Source organism: Rutidosis leptorrhynchoides, chromosome 5 (assembly GCF_046630445.1).
Source record: "Rutidosis leptorrhynchoides isolate AG116_Rl617_1_P2 chromosome 5, CSIRO_AGI_Rlap_v1, whole genome shotgun sequence".
NCBI lineage: Eukaryota > Viridiplantae > Streptophyta > Magnoliopsida > Asterales > Asteraceae > Rutidosis > Rutidosis leptorrhynchoides.
Window position 1 is genome coordinate 416470489 of NC_092337.1, and position 22091 is coordinate 416492579.

Below are 22091 nucleotides of genomic sequence, written 5' to 3' on the forward strand. Positions count from 1 at the left end.
TGTTCTAAAATACTCTTAAATGATAACTTATATAAATTTTCTGTTAAATATTATTGAGGGATATTTTGGAGAAAAAGACTCAAATGAAGGTGGATGAAGTAAAAATAGATGGACATATATCATCTCCAAATCAAAAAGTCAAGAAATTAAATGAAATCACATCACAACAAGATAAGGCAGACAAACCCATGTAAGCGACCATCATCATTATTTATCCCAATCCCAATTTGACGTCATTTTCTCGTACCAAATCAACTCACTAATAAATCTGTGCATTTCCATATTAAAACCCCTCATATCCTCTGCTCATTAATTAATTAATCTTGTTACATATATACATCATCCATCTACTCACATTGGCCGATTATTGAATCAAGTTTTTAACTGTTATTGTAGACTGAAACATGAGGCTTGAAGATGAAGTAGAACAAATATCATCATCAAGAAATCATCTTGTTTTTGCTTATTATGTTACTGGTCATGGGTTCGGTCATGCAACTCGTGTTGTTGAGGTAATTATCTTCTTTGTATTAAATTATGTTTTAATTTAATTTAATTGTTGTAATTGTATATCCTTTTTTCTTGTGTAATTGAAATTATTGAATACTAATGTAATAAATCACACAAAAAGATTGCGTTTTTGATAGTTATTATTTGTTTTTCTTGTTACAAAAATGCTCATAAGTGATTACCCAATTGGGTATAATCAATCTTTTTTTAAAAAGATTTGTGCTGTTTTTAAAGTAAGTATGGTGACGTCAAGAACTGTAATTAGATCTTACTATTTGGAATTTTCTTGTATTGATTGATGAGATCCTTTAAATTTAGTATGTTTGGTGCTAACAATTACTGTATGGATCATAATTAATTTCATATACGTCACATACTAGTAAAGTAATCAAATTTTTTGGCAGTTAAAGTTATGTCTAGGAAAAGGGATGTTTTAAAAAGGTGTAACCTTTCAGAAATAAAAATACTTTGGTGTCCTAAATCATTGGTTGAGGGTTTGGAAAACAGAATCATAACTTGTTTGGCTTGATGTGTATATGAACATGTACACCATATAGCTTTGATCAGATTTTAAATTTAGTTTTGTGTTATGTGTTAATAATCTATTATTGATTGTTGCATATGCATTGCTAGGTTGTTCGACACCTTATTCTTGCGGGCCATGATGTTCATGTAGTTACTGGTGCACCGGACTTTGTTTTCACTACCGAAATACAATCCCCACGGCTTTTTCTTCGAAAGGTAGGTCTAAGTATATCACACACACTTGTAAAGTTTTAATCTTTTGACTTATTTTGACTAAATCTTCTTGTTTTATAGCTAGTGTTGGACTGTGGTGCTGTTCAAGCTGATGCTTTGACAGTAGATCGACTTGCCTCATTGGAAAAGGTGTTAAATCATTATTCATTAATTAATATTGCAACTGTTACATTATGATTATTATATTCTCATTATATATCTAGTCGTTTATATATATTCTTCATGTTTTTTGATCAATCTAGTATTCTGAGACGGCTGTTGCACCTCGTGCTTCTATTTTGTCTACAGAAGTTGAGTGGCTGAACTCTATCAAGGCAGACTTAGTGGTACCAATCTGTATTCATACGTTTTTCATACTTCAGAAAACGTCCTGTATTCTAGTTAATTGTTTTTCTATGGATCAGGTATCAGATGTTGTCGCGGTTGCATGTCGGGCAGCAGCTGATGCTGGTATACGCTCAGTTTGTGTAACAAATTTCAGGTAAATTTTCTCAATCTAAACAAAGACGTGCAAGCCGTCTCAGTTTATGTTCTAATAATCTCTCTGGATAAGGGTTTTATAGTAGTTATGCTTATCAACCCTGATGTGCTCGTGTTATATATTTATTGTTTTTAAATTTATTGTTTCAGTTGGGACTTTATTTATGCCGAATATGTCATGGCAGCTGGATATCATCATAGGTCAATAGTTTGGCAGGTACTGTTTTGCCGAGTCCTGCATAAATGCTTAGGACTCATGCTGAAATTCTATAATTCCCTTTAATTAAGAAAATTTTAAACTTTATTGATACAGATAGCTGAGGACTATTCACATTGTGAATTCCTAATTCGTTTACCTGGATACTGCCCAAGTATGTTTGTTCTACATTTCTTGAATAATGTGCTTAAATACTATTGTTATGTTAATCCTCATTACACGTAGGTACTGATGTTAGTAATAAATAAATTTGTATATTAATGTATCTTCTACAGTGCCTGCTTTTCGGGATGTGATTGATGTACCTTTGGTTGTGAGGAGGCTTCACAAATCACGCAAAGAGGTTCGTATTTTGTTGCATCATTTTTGGTTTTCTACGTTGAATTTCTTTTCAACAATTTTGACTCTCACGTTTACCTTTTCTATTCCTTTATGCAGGTGAGGAGTGAAATGGGAATTAGTGAGGATGTGAAACTTGTTATACTAAATTTTGGCGGACAAGTAAGTTCATAGTTTTGTTGTAAAGAGAATTTATTTTTCTTGATGAATTTTGTCATAGTTGTGCATAGTCTTATCGTTTGTGTGTTTTTTTTTTTTTTTATTTAAATTTTGTTCTTATGCAGCCAGCAGGTTGGAAGTTAAAAGAGGAGTACTTGCCTCCTGGTTGGCTCTGCCTGGTATGTACCCTTCTGAATATATCTTATATTTCCATGATGAAGTGGCAAAATGGGTAATTTTATAGGTATATGCGAAATGGGCCAGATTGATTTGACCCAAATGATCTTTTGTCCAAAATTGTACTTTATTTATCTATCAGTGAGTAATAATTTCTCATTTATAATTGCAAAAACAATATCTGTCCAATAATAATCTAAGTTTTTGAATAGAATGGTTTAGGAGGTGTATGCATTAAAATGATAAACGACAAGACTTACAAAAACTTCACTGAATTTGGTTTACAAAATTAGGTGGACCAATTAGATAATGAGAATAAAAAATTGAGAGAATGAACAAGTTCGTGTGAGTGGTCCACACATTATATCTCTTCATTTTGTACAAATTATTATGCAAGTATTTTACCAGAAAATACACTTTGGGAGACTTTCGACCCATCTGACCCGTTTATATTAGGCCACCTTTTAACCTCCCAATTGACCCTTAAAAGATAAAATGTAACCTCAGTCGACCCATTACTAAATAAATGGGTTGTAACTGCCACCTATATTTCTGTCCATCGGAAAATGTGGTCATATAGAAAACAACTTCTAATATTCATACTTATCAGGTTTGTGGAGCATCTGAGCAGGAGCTTCCTCCCAATTTCATAAAACTACCGAAAGACGTTTATACCCCTGATGTCATGGCAGCATGCGATTGTATGCTTGGTTAGCAATAAAACATTCATCGTCTTTCTTACTCTACCATTTTGGTAATAATGATAAGCATGGTCTGATTATGCATATGTTATTTCAGGAAAAATCGGATATGGAACTGTGAGTGAAGCCTTGGCGTACAAATTACCTTTTGTCTTCGTGCGCAGGGATTATTTCAACGAAGAACCGTTCTTGAGAAATATGCTTGAGGTACCATCACTTTTTATAACTTCAGTCCATAACATGTTTTAAGTTATTGATTAAAAAAATGGTCGTCAGTTTTATCAAGGTGGCGTTGAGATGATAAGGAGGGACTTGCTCACGGGTCACTGGACGCCGTACCTTGAACGTGCAACTAGTTTAAAACCGAGCTATGATGGTGGCGTCAACGGTGGGCAGGTATATTCTTCACTTACTTTACTAAGGAAAATAATAATTAAAATTCCATATTATTTACATTAGAATTAATCAGGGTTGTAGAACTCGGAAATACTCGGCGAGTACTCGCAGACTTCTCGGTTTTAAGATCTGTCCGAGTACTCGGTCAACCTCGGCCAAAACTCGGGATTGCTCGGTCAAACCTCGGTATTAGTCAGAAATTCGGTCAAAACTCGGTCAAAGTTGATCAAAGTCAAACTTGGTCAACATCCGAGTACTCCCCCGAGTTGCCGAGTACTCCCAAAAAGTGCAAACTGAGTACTCCCCGAGTCGCGAGTTCTCCAACCTTGGAATTAATTTTCCGTCTTTTTCCCTTTTGGAATGCATAATTTTTTTTTATTTTATATTATTTCAGGTAGCGGCTCGTATTTTACAGGACACAGCGAATGGAAAGAATTACACATCAGATAAAGTATTCACAATCCTGTTTTACAATACATATACTATTCACATTTGCACTTATTGCTAAAATTATCATGTCTTTATCTTATTCTTATTACATGAAAGAAATTGTTCTGATATTATTGTTTTAATCATATATTAGTTTTAATGTCTAAATTTTAGCTTAGTGGTGCACGGAGATTACGTGATGCCATAGTTTTAGGATATCAATTACAAAGAGTCCCGGGAAGGGATATCAGTATACCAGAATGGTATGCGAGTGCTGAGAACGAACTTGGTCTTCGTACTGGATCAGTTTCTGTCGATAATCATAGTTATAGTGCACTTGAGAACTCGTGAGTTAATTTTTACAGCTGTCTATGGTGACTCAAGTTTATATTAATCTGGTCATTTTTAATGTTTTATAAGTTGATTTGAGTTATTTCTTGTATATAGAGATGGTGGGGACTTCGATATACTTCATGGTGATGTCATGGGTCTTCCAGATACGTTGAGCTTTTTGAGGAGTTTGGCTGAATTAGACGTTTCATATGATTCTGTAAATAATACTGAAAAGCATCATGTTCGAGAACGCAAGGCTGCTGCTGGTCTTTTTAATTGGGAGGTTGTGATTTTGTTAAAATCAATTGACTTTTCACTTTATTGACAGTTATGTTTGTGTGCTTTTAGTTACATTTTTCTGTTATTATTATTTAATGATTCAGGAAGATATATATGTGGCACGAGCACCTGGACGATTGGATGTTATTGGCGGAATTGCCGACTATTCCGGAAGTCTTGTTTTGCAGGTATTCAGTCCGTTCCTTATAAATGTTATTTCCATGGCTGCAAATGGCGGCTGAGGCAGCCGTTGCAGCTTTGGTCACTAGCCCGTCCTGTTTTGAAAAAAAACGTTTAATAAGTTGGGCAACGGTCAAAAGTCGGGAAAATTCTGGTCAAACTCGGTCAAAAGTCAACACTAGCCTTGTTCTAGTGGCTTTGTTCAAGTGTAAACGAAAATCTCAAGCCCATTTAAAAATTAGCTATAAAAATACTTGACTTACATTGTATCCCTTGAAAATAAATTAATAAATACACTATACACTATATTTATAGTTTATAGAAAATATTATAAAAAAACCTATATGTTGTTTAAACTAAAACCACGCCATCTTATTTGTAAATCATTTATTTTTAAAATATCTATGTTTGAAATATATGTATTTAAAAGTCAACACTGGTCAACGTCCATCGCGACCCGGTCTCGATCGACTTGACCGACTCGACCTTTCAAGGTCCTGACGGACTCGTCTCCATCTCGCGTCTTTTTGGTCATGCGTGTGTGTTTTCGTTCCCTTCCCTTTTTATATTAAAACTATGATTATAATAATTAACAGAGGATTATATTTTATATGTTTCAATCAAAAACCTGGCAGATGCCTATCAGAGAAGCTTGTCATGTTGCGGTGCAAAAAATTCAGCCTGATAAACAGAGGCTTTGGAAGCATGCGCAGGCTCGACAGAATGCCAAAGGACAAGGACCTACACCCGTTCTCCAAATTGTAAGTAATCGTTATTTTATTGATGAGTTTTATTGATATTTTATCTTATGTAACAAGCTTCTTTGTTGATTTCATTAGGTCTCATATGGATCAGAACTGAGCAACCGTGGTCCAACGTTTGACATGGACGTATCAGATTTCATGGATGGTGATCAGCCGATTTCATATGAGAAGGCCAAAAGTTACTTTGCCCGTGATCCGTCGCAAAAGTATTCAATCTTCCATTCCCATGTTGAATTTTGTCATGAATTTTTATATTTAAAAACAATCAATATGTTCAATAATCACTTAAACTATTTAATAAAGTGTTATATATTAATAGAATGTTTGGGAAATATACGTTAAGAATTAATTTTGGATGACTTTTGACCCACTTGACCCGTTTTAGATAACACAATCCAAATCAACCCACTTTAAAGTGAGTAATTGGTTGAAATTGCTATTTTAAAACAGTAGTGTTTCTTTACAGATGGGCTGCGTATGTTGCTGGCACCATTCTTGTTTTGATGAAGGAATTAAATATCCGATTCGACAGCAGCATTAGCATGCTGGTATTATCCTCTCCTATTTCTTGATATTTGTTTATTGTTATAAAGATGGTACTGATGTTTTTATAAAATGTAAAACAGGTTTCTTCAGCCGTTCCGGAAGGCAAAGGTGTATCGTCTTCTGCCTCAGTCGAGGTCGCTAGTATGTCTGCTATAGCTGCTGCTCATGGTGATTATGAGTTTTTATTTCTTCATAAGTTCTTTGATATGCTTAGACATTAGGAGGTATTAAAACATAATGTTTGTTTTCCAGGATTGAATATCAATTCAAGGGAGCTTGCGTTGCTTTGCCAAAAGGTATAAATAACCAAAGGGCATTTGTCCCAGCGGTATCGTGGTGGCCCTCCAACCAAGAGGTTGAGGGTTCAAGTCCCACTTGGGACATATTCGTGGTTGTAAATATTCGTGTTAATGGTGTGTGTGAGTTTGCCTTTCAAAAAAAAAAAAAATAAATAAAAATAAATAAATAAATAAATTAGTAACTTAATTTAATAAAATGTTCATTTTTACAGGTAGAAAACTCTGTTGTTGGAGCTCCATGCGGTGTGATGGATCAGATGGCTTCTGCATGCGGTGAAGCAAACAAGCTTCTTGCAATGGTTTGTCAGGTACATGATTTAAATGTTTGGTAAACAGATTGTTATTTGATTACATGATTATTTCGAATAACCGATATAAACTACTTATAACCTTATCTTTAGCCTAATTTGAGAGGCTTTATTTCCATTTCTTAAATTGTCTCTACCTTATCACAATGATGTCTTTTTTAGTCACGTAACTCGCTTATCTGTTGAGATTATATAACATAAAACATAGAGATTGTAATATCATATAAATTCTCAAATACTATTTTTCTACGGCACAACCATCACAAGATGGCCTGTTAGTTGGCATCGAGGAGTAATTGGGGTGTAATTCGATGTTGACTAAGTTTGACTTTGACCGATTTTGACCAATTAATCCCGATTAATACGATTAATCCCTGATATGGTGACTGATTAATCTGATGTGGACCGATTAATCGGATTTGCCGAGTTATCGCTGAGTAATCCCCGTTGACCGATGGTTGACCAATCTTGATTACTCGCATGGTAAACTTTTAGTTCATTATCCTTCTGACCATTTGGGGATATTTTGTGCAGCCAGCTGAGGTATTAGGGTTAGTTGACATTCCTAGTCACATACGGTTTTGGGGAATCGACTCAGGTTTAAGACATAGGTATACAACTTAGTCATCAATTTCGTGAATTATCATTGTTCTTTAGCTTTGCACGTCTCTAATTCTCAAAGTATTTCACGATATACAGTATTGGGGGTGCTGACTACGGGTCGGTTCGGATAGGAGCTTTCATGGGTCGAAAAATGATAAAATCAACCGCATCCGATATCTCATCGGAATCGTATTCAAATGGTAACGGTAATAATCTTGATGAGTTGGAAGAATATGGGATTGAATTGCTCCATAATGAAGCTTCTTTAGATTATTTATGCAATCTTACCCCTCACAGGTATTAAAATATAAAATAATTTTGTAGTGTCACTTTGTACAATTTGTTCACAAGTCGATTATGTTCTTTAGATTTGAAGCTATTTATTCCAAAAGTCTTCCGGATATCATGAGTGGTGAAGTATTTTTGACCAAATATGATCACCATAACGATCCAGTTACAGTAATCGATAAGAAACGTTCGTATGGCGTGAAAGCAGCTACCCGGCATCCTATTTACGAGAACTTTCGCGTGAAGGTTTTTGATCGAATTATAAATATACTTGCGTCTCTTTTTAGTTATTAGATATTCTTGTACTTGCATAATGAAAAAGTCAAACATGCAGGCGTTTAAAGCACTACTAACATCTGCTTCGTCAGAAGAGCAACTTACCGCTCTTGGAGAATTAATGTATCAGGTACTTGTTAAATTTGGAAAGTATTTTTGTTAAGAAAATTGTGTAATTTTTTATTTTATATTTTTATGCAGTGTCATTACAGTTATAGTGATTGCGGATTGGGATCAGATGGAACGGATAGACTTGTTCAATTGGTTCAAGAAATGCAGCACAGCAAATCGTCTGTGTCTGGAGACGGAACCTTATACGGGGCTAAAATCACCGGTGGTGGGTCCGGTGGGACCATTTGTGTGATCGGTAGGAACTGTCTCAAAAGTAGCGAACAAATCCTTCAGGTAATATAAAACTATAACTCAGTTATTTTCTCGCATTAGATATAGCTTTTAGACAAATAGAAAAACTTATCAATGCATCTTTAATTAAAAGATTATCAATCAGATATACTTGATTCGTAAGCAAAATTTATGTATTTGATTATGATAATAATATAATTACAAAAAATTCACCTGCGAGCCCTGAGATTAGTCGGCTCGCAAAGCGAGTCAGAAACAACTCAGGTAAATCCAAAACTTAATTATAAAATAGATGATGCATAATTAATGTTGTTATGAATTATTGCAGATTCAGCAGAGATACAAAAATGCAACAGGATACATGCCATTTCTATTTGAAGGTTCATCACCGGGTGCAGGAAAGTTTGGTCATCTGAGAATTCGTCGTCGCTTAGCCCCCAAACACGATTAGTCCCTATTGTTATCTTTATTGTAAAAAATAAGGATCATAAAGGATCCAGATATAGGTAAACAAGATATTTATTATGTTAACACCATTGAAAACCATTAACGACTTGATCGGGATTATGTTACCACTTACCATTACGTGCTCGTGCAGTACTAGATAAGCAAGGTTGACAAAGTATTTTGCTTGTTTTGGTAGTAAGTAAAACATGAACACACAAACATGCTATGACTTGCATATATGTAAATAGCACATGTACACTTCCCGGCTTCCCCATTATTAAATTATGCATACCAAACAAACATACATCCATATGTTATTCATAACACTACATATACAAAAATTTCTTGAAACAGACAATCAGTTTGAATACCTACATCAAAACATTATATTTACTACATGGTGTTAGGGATGGCAATGGATACCCGATCCAGTGGATATTCACCCGATTATTCGTGGATATGGACGATCTAAATGGATGTGGATGAAAAAATTTTATCCATGGATGAACCCGCTTTCACCCGAAATAACTAAATATATAAATTTATCACTCAAATTAGTATCATTTATGTAGTGATATTTCATTAATTATATTCATATTCATCTTTCTTTATATTTTTTCTAAAAATATAACTTTTTTCTTATATTTTGTTTTGTTTAAATAATCAAATGTATTTATCGTACTTTGGCAGTTCAAATGTGATTCCATGTAACTAAAAGTAAGCAACTTACATGTCGATATCTTTACACGTTTAATAGGTTATCTATTGAATATTTGTTATATAGATTAGTAAAATGTGACTTTCGGTCGCATAAACTATTAAAAATATTACTTTTGATCGTATATAGTGAATCACCGCTTATAATTGTTAAAAATAAAATAAATTTAAAAGGATATGGATAATTATCCATTAACCCGCTTCACCCGACGGATATGGATATGGATGGATGAAAAGTAAAAAAAAATAAATGGATATGGATATGGATACGGCCTCACCCGATCCATATCCGATCCAATGGTGTTGATATTAGCTTTAAAAAAATTCCTAACAATTTGATGACCTTTTATTTAGGTACCTTATGCAATAATGTGTGACGTTAGTATCCGTATATTAAATAACAAAACACATTATTCAAACTCAACTATAAGCATATTTTGGATGATCATAAAAAGGTCGAAAGTCAAAAAGGATCACAAGATAACTTGGTTAAGTCAAGTACATCTCAGGAAAATTTACACGCCCTCCTCGGTTAGTCAAAAATGAAAAATCTTGTATACACAACAACAATAACAAAACTCAATACTACATAAGTGGTGTATGTGCAATGAAAAATCTTATATGTTTTCTTTTTATGAAACATTATTATATTATTCAAGATTTTCAAACATATAATCTTTCTTTGGTTGTTGCTTCTATGCCGTCACACTTAAATATATTTAATTAAGATAATTTTTCTTTTGAAGGAACGCTTTCAAATTGTAGTTTGGGTGTGTTTGGGTGACGAGCTTGTTGGAGCTTATGGGAGCTTATAGGAGCTTGAGCTTATGATTTTAATAAGCTCCAGGTCATAAGCTTCGTTTGGTAGAGACAAAAAGTAGAGCTTATGAACTGGAAAATAAGCTCCAGCTAGTTTACCAAACACTTATAAAAAATAATAAGCTCCAGCTACCAGCTTAAAAAATAAGCTCCAGCTCCAGCTACTTTCATCCAAACACACCCTTTATGTGAATTGAACTTGAGTCTCGTATAACATCTCTATCTCTTCTTACAAATTTAGATTCATCCTTTATATTAAAGCCTGTTTTGTGTAAAAATAAAAACTATTGAACCATGAGGGGAGGTAATTGCATCAACTAGAACTGTAAGGGAAAATCTTATAATTATCTAAAAAAATTGGCATTAACCCTTTCTCAATGGACAATTATCATTTTAGCTCCTAATCACAGCTTCTCGCTCTCTCCCAGATTCGCGGAAGTGTGGGAATGGCGATGACGTCAGCAAACTCCGGTGCAGTGGCAGTAGGCGGCGGTGGTGCAGTGTTTGTTTACGGTAGCTTGTTAGCTGACAACGTCGTTCAACTCCTCCTGAATCGCGTCCCTCAAACCTCCCCTGCCATCCTTAACGACTAGTTAGTCTCTAATTAAAACCCTAATTTTATTTATTTATTTTACTTGTAGTAATATATTTATTAGGATTCTTATTCTTGTTTTTCAATTAACATAAAGGATTCAAAGATGATAAATATTATGTATCTATCAGGATACGAGTATTAATAATCATGTTATGTATTGGTAGTCATAGGTTCAGCATAAAAGGGCGAGTTTATCCTGCAATTAGACCTGTTGAAAACAAGCAAGTTACAGGGAGGGTATGTATGTATTCTTAGCTTCCATATCTCATTTTTATCAGTAATACTATATTATGTTAATAATGATGAACTAGTTTTAGCTTATGCTTTTTTTTTTTTAATTTTCGCTCATATGATCGATCATTCGATCTTATGTTACAGTAAACTCGATATTATATAATGGCAGTTCTACTAGTTAACATAAGTAGAGAGTAGAGACCAAAAATTGTATCTAATTTGAATTGACAAATTGTCCCTTGTTAATTACTAGAATTTAATTCCTTGTGGACATTAATCATTCTGTATAAGATAACTATATGGCCATGGTGACTCGTTTTTATCATTTCAACGCAGTGACAACATAATTAAACTGTGGTGAATACCGACATATCTAATTGATTAAAAGGATTTGACAACAGGTTCTAATTGGGCTTTCTGCTACAGAGTTAGATATCTTGGACGATTATGAAGCCGAGGAGTATGACAAACGGGTTGTCAATGTTTCTTTGCTGGTATGTCTCTGCAATCGTCTTAGTTATTGATATTTTTCATGCATATAATTTATGTTATTCTGTAACTTTTTCCTGAAATGTAGCTTTTGTAATTTTTTAGATTTGGGATGGGAATTTCCCAAAATTTCAGTCGGTCAGGCCGTATTGGAATGAATCTGACCTGCAGTTTTGTTGGTCAATCTGGCTCGCCGATTTCAAAGCTGCTTCCCTGGGTGCAGGCCAATTTTTCTTTTGTTTTCTTCTTAATCTGAATAGGTTTCATTTGGGTGTTTCTTTTGTTCTATTTTTGGGCTATAATCTTAAGAGATCATTGCCTCTGTATCTTCTGTTATTTGGCCCCAAATTGGGATGGGCTTTTAATATAGTTTCTTTTCCAACAAAGAAGAAAGTGCGCGCGCAGATGCAGTCACATGTGAAAATTTCATCTGATGATTATACACATTACTGATTGTTCCTGCAGGATACTTCTGAGGTCTTACAAGCTTATACATATGTTTGGGGCAACAGTACTGATCCTGATTTATATGGTGAATGGGATTTTGAGGTAACATTAACATATTCGTAAAAATTGGCCTTATTTCTCGCCCACCTTAACCTTATCGCGTATTAACCACCCTTCTTGGTTTCATAACAGGATTTCAAAGAGTCGAAGTTGAAAGACTATGTGGAAATGACCAAGAGATATGTCGAAGAAATGGACTATCCCACATCATCGTTGCCTTGAATGTTGCCTTGAATTCAAACGCTACTAGCATACGAATATTCATACACCAAAAATAAAACACACGATGATTGTAAACTTCACCCTTATAGTATAGATACTCTAGTTGTTTGTAACTACTGATATTTCATGTATACTTATACAGTTGTACTTCTATTACAAGAAAACAATTGATGTTTCAATAGTATGTTTTTTGATGCAATAAATTGGTCCATACAACAACTAATTCAAATTTGTTTATCACAAAAAACCAATTTCCCGCCTTTTTCACAAAGCCCTTGTTCACCAATTGAATCAATCATCTTACCATAACTATACCTTAATGGCATCTTCCCTAAAACCCTATGAAACTCTTGTATACAATCCCCTCTTCTTTTTCTATGATCCTTTCTCCTACTACTCAACCCGACGGCCACCTCATCAACGGGCCCACCGTCATTCCTAGCATCTCCCCAATCCCTAACTCGTTTCGCTCCAACCAAAACGGGTCCCAAACTCGTCTCATTCGCCACAACAAAATTCATCAATATATCCTCACAATTACTCATTTCCTCAACAATTGATCTCGCATTCGCCATTCGTGCACCGCCTTCGCAGCTGTACTTGTATAAATACTCGGTTTTCATTAGCATAAACTTTGTGAGTAAAATGGAGTATCGATCCGGATGAACGGTGTAGATCCATTTACGATTTATTAAGTCAATCTCGTGCGATCTCCCGAATAATCCAACGAGTTGTTCCGGATTGTTCCTCCATACATTAAAAGCGAATTCGATCGATTTTCGATCAATTTCAATATCGTCGTCACAGATCACGACGGCGCGTGTTGAAATCCACTGCCGGGGAAGGAACCGCGCGTTGAGACTAGACGACGGTTGCCGGATGACGGTGATCGGAGCGTCACCAGGAGATGAAATTGATAAATTATGTGAGATCTCTACTAGGGTTTCCGTCGGTGTGTTAGGGTTTCCCCATAGTACAACCACCGCAGCTACTGACGGCGAGCTTGAATAAACGCTGGTGACGGTTTTCAAAATCGGAATTCGTGATTCGGAATAACCATTGATGAGTACCGTGAACTGATCTGATCGGAGGGATTTAGGTGACGGTAGCTTGTTAATGTCACAGTAACGGTCACCGGAAAGTGGCCGGAGGGAAAAGACGGTGAAGAAATACGACGGTGCGACGACGAGTAAGATGAATATTAGTTGACCGGTGGTCATTATTTTGTTTTATACGGAGTAATTTTCTTCCTGAGAGTGACACTCAATATATAATGAAGTTATTTATTTATTTTTTAGAAAAAAAAAATATTAATAAAATAATGAATGGCATTGCTGTAAATTGATGGCAACTTGAAGGTTAATTATTTGGTTTTGATGGGTGGTGGATATTTTCTGTTTTTTTAACTTAAACGCTCTATCTTATGTTTCTAGAGGAACAAAAATGGCGTTTTTGGGTGTAATTAAGCTGCCATTGATGCCACTCATCTCAATAAATTCAAGCGGTTTCTCAAAGCCTATTCATTGCACATCAACTCAGTTACAGGTATATATATGAAGTGCATATATTGTGTATTATGAATTATGATTATGATGGTATTTTATGTAGGGATTACTTCATATTTGAAGTTTTCTTTTGGGTTAGAAATTGTGAAGATGATACCAAGGTGTTATCTATATGTCCTTGGTAACATACTAACATAACATGTTCTCATTTCATAATACGGAGTAATATCTTTTATGAGACATTATTTTGAAATTCGCCACTAAAAATAGCAAAGCTGTGTGCTTTCTTTCATTTCTTTGATGTGTTTGACTTGTGGCGTTGTTATGTTAATTTTTAGGTGAATGTTAAATGTAGCCCCTAGAGCATACCAAATAAATGAAAAAACATACAACAATTTATGCAGTTTTTCGTTTGCAATTCCCATTTCATGATATGGTTGCTCATATAGTAGTACTGTTTTTAGACTGACTTATCTTGTAAACATTTGTGAAGGGTATTAAGGTAGATGGGGGGATTGAATGTGAACCTTGTGATGGTAAAGGATGGTTACTTTGTGATTTTTGCAAAGGGCAAAAGACAAATGTAAAATCGGAAACAAATCGCATCTATCGTAGATGTCCATCTTGCAGAGCTGTAAGTACTCTTTTTTTTTGTTTTTTTTTTTTTTGTATATACAGTTAGGCGATCACAAATTGTTATTGAATGTGATAATTTTAACAGGTTGGGTGTGTGTTGTGTCCCAAGTGCAAGGTTTTTAAATGTGTTACTTTTCCTGACCAAAGTGATGGTGATTACTGAAGCCTTTTTTGGACCTATTTTCTTTATTGATTAATGTAATGACACTCTGGTAACAGTGTATGAAACACATTTCTTGAAGAGGTGGCAATAATTTGATCTGTAAACTATTGAGTTGATTAAAAGATTGTTTAAGACTCTTGTTAACCAGGCGTCAAACCGACCTCGTCAATCAGCCTAGCACCATCTGACGCCCCTTGAATCCGTTAACCAGGTGTACGCACTAGGGGCGTCAGTTAAACTGACAGAAAAAACACCGTCAGGCCACGTGTCAAAATGTTATTGGTTGGCGCGTGTTGACTGGTACAACGGCTCCCTGACCATTTTAGTTTTTTTTTTTAATCCGAATATAATTCAAATTTAAGCAATTTTAACTATATATAAATACGTATCATCTTTATCATTCACATTCATCTTTATCATCTAAAAAATTTCAAAAACTTCATCTTTATTCATATCTTCATCTAAACACTTCAAAAACAACCATGTCTAACCCGAATCAAAGACCCCAAAATCAAAACAATTATAATGACTATATGGCATACCGAAGTTATTTAGGTGTCGGTTCATCGAATTCAAATAATCAATACCAATTCCACTCTTCATGTCTCAGTTTCTCCCCTCAGACCCAAACAACAACATCAAATATACTTGAAGAAACAACGAGCTTGGGAACAAGCTCATCAAAATCTACAATGTCGCAACTATCAAGCCCGATTACCCGCCCTAACGGGAATTTAATAATAGTTGAATTTAATTTAATGTTACCTTGGTTTATACATCTATTACAGAGTATAATACCTGTGATACACCTAAACAATTTAGTCCGACTACTACTTTTCATCATCCCTACCCCTAAGACCCTTTAACGTTTTATTATCCAAGATCTGTGATTTTCAAACAAAATTCATTGTTCAAGACCATCCATAATTATATTCAATAATCAATGGTATGTAAAATACAAAAATCATCTTGTAGACTCTCAGATCATCCATATTCAAAGTACTGACATTTGAAGGTTTTCAAAAATAATTAAGTATGTAATCTGATAATTTCGTTGATTGTATATTGTAAATATGTTCATCACCACGTGTTTTAGGATTTGTATAATTTATTGTATGATTCACTAGTAATAAATGAATATATGAATATAAGTTCATTGGTGGTTAATCGGTGTTTTAGTTATGGTGTTCAAATGTTCAATTTTTTGTATAAAAAAAATTGTGTAGTACCTACAACTAGTTCAAGAAATAGGCAAAAAATTGTTAATGAAAAATAGTTTTAAGATTAGGAACAATAAAAAAAGGTACCACAAAATTGTGGTACATACATCAAGTCTAGACCTCTATATCAAGATACTGTATAGTAAAACTATTATTGAATTTTTTTTTAAAGAAATCGGAAGATGTCAGCTACTTACAACAAGTCTATAATGTGTTTACGAATCATTTGTATTAGATAAATGGATGCTGAAAGAACATGTGGAGCTTCAAGTGTAGATGGTAACACCTCAAACACTCATGCAGATGATAATTACACTCGAGATATGAGTACAAATGAATCACAACAAGAAGGACTGGATATCAATCAAGAAGATGGTACACAAACGGTTAATGATACAAATAAGAGGAAACTAACTTCACCTGCGTGAGACCATTTTGAATGGAAGATGGTTAATGGTGAACTTAACTCAAGGTGTAAACATTTTCAGAAGTTTTTAACCTCAAAGAGTACTAGTGGGACACATAATTTAGTTTATTACACGAGAAAATGTAAAAAAAAGCGAAATGATCCGGATATATGGCAGCAGGTGTTATCACTGAATCAAAGCTCCACGATAGGACTATCAAATCTTTCATGCTATAACTATGATGAAGAAAAGTCAACAAGAGATCTCGCAAAAGATGATCCTGCACGAATATCCACTTGTTATGGTTGAACATCAAGGGTTTCGAAAGTTTGTGAGGGGCCTTCAACCTTTCTTAAATTTCCATGCCGAAATACCATCAAAAGGAAACATTGAAGATTTACAAGTTTGAAAAGATGAAAACTATGAGGTATTATGTATTTTTGTTTCATTATTCTTTGAAATTTACAATTTCTATACTAATTTTAGTGTTTCCTGAATCAAGGGTATTGGAGAATAACGCGAGTAGAATCACAATAACGACTGACATGTGGATTTCAAGTAATCGGAAAAAAGGTTTTATGGCAATTATCGGTCATTTTATTAATGCAAAATGAAATATGCAAGGATGATGATGAGCAGTATTCGCCATGAAACCTTTTTTCTGATTACTCGAAGTCCACGTGTCAGTTGTTATTGCGATTCTACTTGTGTTATTTTCCAACACCTTTGATTCAGGGAACACTAAAATTAGTATATACAATGTAAATTTCAAAGAATAATGAAACAAAAATACAAAATACCTCATATTTTTCATCTTTTCAAACTCGTAAATCTTCAACACCCTTGATTCAGGGAACACTAAAATTAGTATATACAATCTAAATTTCAAAGAATAATGAAACAAAAATACAGATTACCTCATATTTTTTCATCTTTTCAAACTCGTAAATCTTCAATATATCTTTTTTATGGTATTTCGGCATTGAACTTTATAAAAAAAGGTTAAAAGTCCCTCACAAACTTTCAGAACCTTTATGTTCAACCATAACAAGTGGATATTCGTGCAAGATTACCATCTCTATGAGATCTCTTGTTGACTTTTCTTTATCAAAGTTATGACATGCAAGATTTGATTATCTTGTCGTAGAGCTTTGATTCATTGATAACACCTTCTACCGAACACAAATTATTTAGCTTTTCCATGTGATCAAGTAAATGACTTGTCCCATAGGTACTATTTGTGGTTAAAAACTTATGACAATGTTTATACTCTACCTTAAGTTCAACCTTAACCATCTTCCTTTCAAAATGGTCCCACACAGGTAAAGTTAGTTTCCTCTTCTTCTTACCATTAATCGTTTGTGTAACCATTTCTTGATTGATATCCAGTCCTTCTTGTTGCGATTCATTTGTGCTTATATCTCGAGTGTTATCACCATCTGCATGAGTGTTTGAAGTGTTACCATCTGTAACGACCCGACTTTTTCGACTTGCTTTTGTGCTTTGTGCTTTCACGAAACTGCGTATTTGTGCGTACTGAGCTATACTATACTCCGGGATCTTACTACATGTGAATTACTTTCGTTTATATGTGAAAATGTGCCTTTAAGTACGTAGGGTACTTAACTTGATCCCCGGAAGTCTTTATGACCGTTAGTGTCACTTGACGTTTAGAACGAACTGCGTACTGCGTACACGTTTAACTTTGGTCATAATCGGAATATTATGACTACGAAATACTAATTGTTATTTTCTAATAACAATTACTTGGGTTTTTGGATGCTTAATTACACTTAGTAATTTACTAGAGCACACTAGTTAGTCTTGTTGGACTTTCTACCTTGTTGGACCTTAACCCACCCTACACTAGGTAGTGGACTATTTAATTAGCCCAATTATAATAAGTTAGTGACCCATAATAATGAAAGACAAATGCCCATTTATTAGAGGGAACATACTAGCATTTTTGTTAAGCATTATCCTTAATGTTGCATGTGATCCTAACATAAGCACCAACTTTAGATAACCATTAACCAAAAAGCAAAAAGGTGTCCCCCTTGTCCCCTCCCAAACCCCACGGCCTAAACACCCTCCCCATACCCTCACTTCCTATAAATACCAAGCTTATCCCATTCATTTCACACTTGATTTCATTTACAAATTACACACACTCTCTCTCTAATTCTCTCTCTAGTATTTCTCACTCCAAAAAGTGTAAGTTTTAAATTTTTCTTTCTCTTCTTCTCCTCTTCTCATCCACGACATCATCATCATCATTTAACGGATCTAGCTTTTAGCTTTTGATCTTGTTATATCTTGTAGATTCAAACTTGGGTTTGAATCCTTCAAGAACATGAAAGATTCAAGCTTTCTAGCTTTGAATCTTCATTTACTTGTTAGATCTAGCTTGTGATTTCTTTGTTTTGTTATAAAGATCAAAACTTGTGTTTATGATCTTCATGTATCTTAAAGATCCAAGATTTATGCTTCAAGATCTTCAAGAACACTAAAGATCCAAGCTTTCTAGCTTAGGGTTTCATTATTATGTTAAAGATCTTAGCTTTTTAGCTTATGGTCTCATTACTTTCATTATTTTGTTAAAGATCTTAGCTTTCTAGCTTATGGTCTCATTAATCTTGTAAAGATCCAAGCTTTCTAGCTTAGAGTTTTCTTAATACTTGAGATCTGAGTTATTATTGTAGATCTCACTTACTTGGAACCTTTTTGTGTTTTTTGTGATGATAAAGATCAAGTCTTCATCATCATATATGATGGAGATGCATAAACTTGTGTAAAATGGACAAATGTTGAAGCTTTATTGGATCTATGCAATAAAGAGGCAATCGTGATGTTCAAAACTTGTAGAATGATAGATTTTACTCTTAGTTGTGTATTGATGGTTGAACCTTGGTCAAAGTTGTAGTGACCCGAACTTTTCCATGTTTATATATATTAATTGATATTGATATTTACATGATTAAATGTTTCCAACATGTTAAGCAATCAAACTTGTTAAGACTTGATTAATTGAAATATGTTTCATATAGACAATTGACCACCCAAGTTGACCGGTGATTCACGAACGTTAAAACTTGTAAAAACTATATGATGACAAATATATGGATATATATATATATATATAGTTAACATGATACTATGATAAGTAAACATATCATTAAGTATATTAACAATGAACTACATATGTAAAAACAAGACTACTAACTTAATGATTTTTAAACGAGACATATATGTAACGATTATCGTTGTAAAGACATTTAATGTATATATATCATATTAAGAGATATTCATACATGATAATATCATGATAATATAATAATTTAAAATCTCATTTGATATTATAAACATTGGGTTAACAATATTTAACAAGATCGTTAACCTAAAGGTTTCAAAACAACACTTACATGTAACGACTAACGATGACTTAACGACTCAGTTAAAATATATATACATGTAGTGTTTTAATATGTATTTATACACTTTTGAAAGACTTCAATACACTTATCAAAATACTTCTACTTAACAAAAATGCTTACAATTACATCCTCGTTCAGTTTCATCAACAATTCTACTCGTATGCACCCGTATTCGTACTCGTACAATACACAGCTTTTAGATGTATGTACTATTGGTATATACACTCCAATGATCAGCTCTTAGCAGCCCATGTGAGTCACCTAACACATGTGGGAACCATCATTTGGCAACTAGCATGAAATATCTCATAAAATTACAAAAATATGAGTAATCATTCATGACTTATTTACATGAAAACAAAATTACATATCCTTTATATCTAATCCATACACCAACGACCAAAAACACCTACAAACACTTTAATTCTTCAATTTTCTTTATCTAATTGATCTCTCTCAAGTTCTATCTTCAAGTTCTAAGTGTTCTTCATATATTCTACAAGTTCTAGTTATATAAAATCAAGAATACTTTCAAGTTTGCTAGCTCACTTCCAACCTTGTAAGGTGATCATCCAACCTCAAGAAATCTTTGTTTCTTACAGTAGGTTATCATCCTAATACAAGGTAATAATCATATTCAAACTTTGGTTCAATTTCTATAACTATAACAATCTTATTTCAAGTGATGATCTTACTTGAACTTGTTTTCGTGTCATGATTCTGCTTCAAGAACTTCGAGCCATCCAAGGATCCGTTGAAGCTAGATCCATTTTTCTATTTTCCAGTAGGTTTATCCAAGGAACTTAAGGTAGTAATGATGTTCATAACATCATTCGATTCATACATATAAAGCTATCTTATTCGAAGGTTTAAACTTGTAATCACTAGAACATAGTTTAGTTAATTCTAAACTTGTTCGCAAACAAAAGTTAATCCTTCTAACTTGACTTTTAAAATCAACTAAACACATGTTCTATATCTATATTATATGCTAACTTAATGATTTAAAACCTGGAAACACGAAAAACACCGTAAAACCGGATTTACGCCGTCGTAGTAACACCGCGGGCTGTTTTGGGTTAGTTAATTAAAAACTATGATAAACTTTGATTTAAAAGTTGTTATTCTGAGAAAATGATTTTTATTATGAACATGAAACTATATCCAAAAATTATGGTTAAACTCAAAGTGGAAGTATGTTTTCTAAAATGGTCATCTAGACGTCGTTCTTTCGACTGAAATGACTACCTTTATAAAAATGACTTGTAACTTATTTTTCCGACTATAAACCTATACTTTTTTCTGTTTAGATTCATAAAATAGAGTTCAATATGAAACCATAACAATTTGATTCACTCAAAACGGATTTAAAATGAAGAAGTTATGGGTAAAACAAGATTGGATAATTTTTCTCATTTTAGCTACGTGAAAATTGGTAACAAATCTATTCCAACCATAACTTAATCAACTTGTATTGTATATTATGTAATCTTGAGATACCATAGACACGTATACAATGTTTCGACCTATCATGTCGACACATCTATATATATTTCGGAACAACCATAGACACTCTATATGTGAATGTTGGAGTTAGCTATACAGGGTTGAGGTTGATTCCAAAATATATATAGTTTGAGTTGTGATCAATACTGAGATACGTATACACTGGGTCGTGGATTGATTCAAGATAATATTTATCAATTTATTTCTGTACATCTAACTGTGGACAACTAGTTGTAGGTTACTAACGAGGACAGCTGACTTAATAAACTTAAAACATCAAAATATATTAAAAGTGTTGTAAATATATTTTGAACATACTTTGATATATATGTATATATTGTTATAGGTTCGTGAATCAACCAGTGGCCAAGTCTTACTTCCCGACGAAGTAAAAATCTGTGAAAGTGAGTTATAGTCCCACTTTTAAAATCTAAAATTTTTGGGATGAGAATACATGCAGGTTTTATAAATGATTTACAAAATAGACACAAGTACGTGAAACTACATTCTATGGTTGAATTATCGAAATCGAATATGCCCCTTTTTATTAAGTCTGGTAATCTAAGAATTAGGGAACAGACACCCTAATTGACGCGAATCCTAAAGATAGATCTATTGGGCTTAACAAACCCCATCCAAAGTACCGGATGCTTTAGTACTTCGAAATTTATATCATATCCGAAGGGTGTCCCGGAATGATGGGGATATTCTTATATATGCATCTTGTTAATGTCGGTTACCTGGTGTTCACCATATGAATGATTTTTATCTCTATGTATGGGAT

At 33.8% G+C, this 22091-nt stretch overlaps 4 protein-coding genes across 6 annotated transcripts; 3 read left to right on the plus strand and 1 right to left on the minus strand.

The window, feature by feature from the left end:
- The first annotated feature begins 301 nt into the window (after positions 1–301).
- LOC139850282 (L-arabinokinase-like) lies at positions 302–8953 on the plus strand. The gene is made up of 29 exons (XM_071839872.1): positions 302–512; positions 1144–1251; positions 1330–1398; positions 1512–1595; positions 1674–1750; positions 1900–1966; positions 2063–2120; positions 2242–2309; positions 2405–2467; positions 2590–2643; positions 3252–3351; positions 3440–3549; positions 3619–3738; positions 4133–4189; positions 4342–4514; positions 4615–4783; positions 4884–4967; positions 5595–5720; positions 5799–5929; positions 6190–6271; positions 6350–6437; positions 6522–6565; positions 6781–6876; positions 7411–7487; positions 7576–7776; positions 7848–8013; positions 8102–8173; positions 8245–8448; positions 8735–8953. Exons 1-29 carry the CDS (start codon positions 405–407, stop codon positions 8855–8857), a joined length of 2979 nt encoding a protein of 992 aa, XP_071695973.1. The 5' UTR covers positions 302–404; the 3' UTR covers positions 8858–8953.
- A 1853-nt stretch (positions 8954–10806) lies between these two features.
- On the plus strand, positions 10807–12664 carry LOC139846610 (AIG2-like protein D). 3 transcript variants are annotated; one of them, XM_071836086.1, is made up of 6 exons: positions 10807–10981; positions 11149–11221; positions 11620–11712; positions 11813–11967; positions 12173–12256; positions 12347–12664. In XM_071836086.1, exons 1-6 carry the CDS (start codon positions 10836–10838, stop codon positions 12366–12368), a joined length of 573 nt encoding a protein of 190 aa, XP_071692187.1. In that variant the 5' UTR covers positions 10807–10835; the 3' UTR covers positions 12369–12664. The 3 variants fall into 3 exon arrangements, with proteins under 3 accessions (XP_071692187.1, XP_071692186.1, XP_071692188.1); XM_071836085.1 differs by having other exon boundaries at positions 11813–11926; positions 12347–12661; XM_071836087.1 differs by lacking the exon at positions 11813–11967 and having other exon boundaries at positions 12347–12652.
- Positions 12194–13691, minus strand: LOC139846609 (glycosyltransferase family protein 64 C3). The gene has a single exon (XM_071836084.1). It carries the CDS (start codon positions 13654–13656, stop codon positions 12661–12663), a length of 996 nt encoding a protein of 331 aa, XP_071692185.1. The 5' UTR covers positions 13657–13691; the 3' UTR covers positions 12194–12660.
- On the plus strand, positions 13607–14877 carry LOC139846612 (uncharacterized). Its single transcript, XM_071836088.1, has 4 exons — positions 13607–13625; positions 13870–13981; positions 14435–14575; positions 14663–14877. The coding sequence occupies exons 2-4, from the start codon at positions 13880–13882 to the stop codon at positions 14738–14740; spliced, it is 321 nt and encodes a 106-aa protein (XP_071692189.1). The 5' UTR covers positions 13607–13625; positions 13870–13879; the 3' UTR covers positions 14741–14877.
- The last annotated feature ends 7214 nt before the right edge of the window (positions 14878–22091 follow it).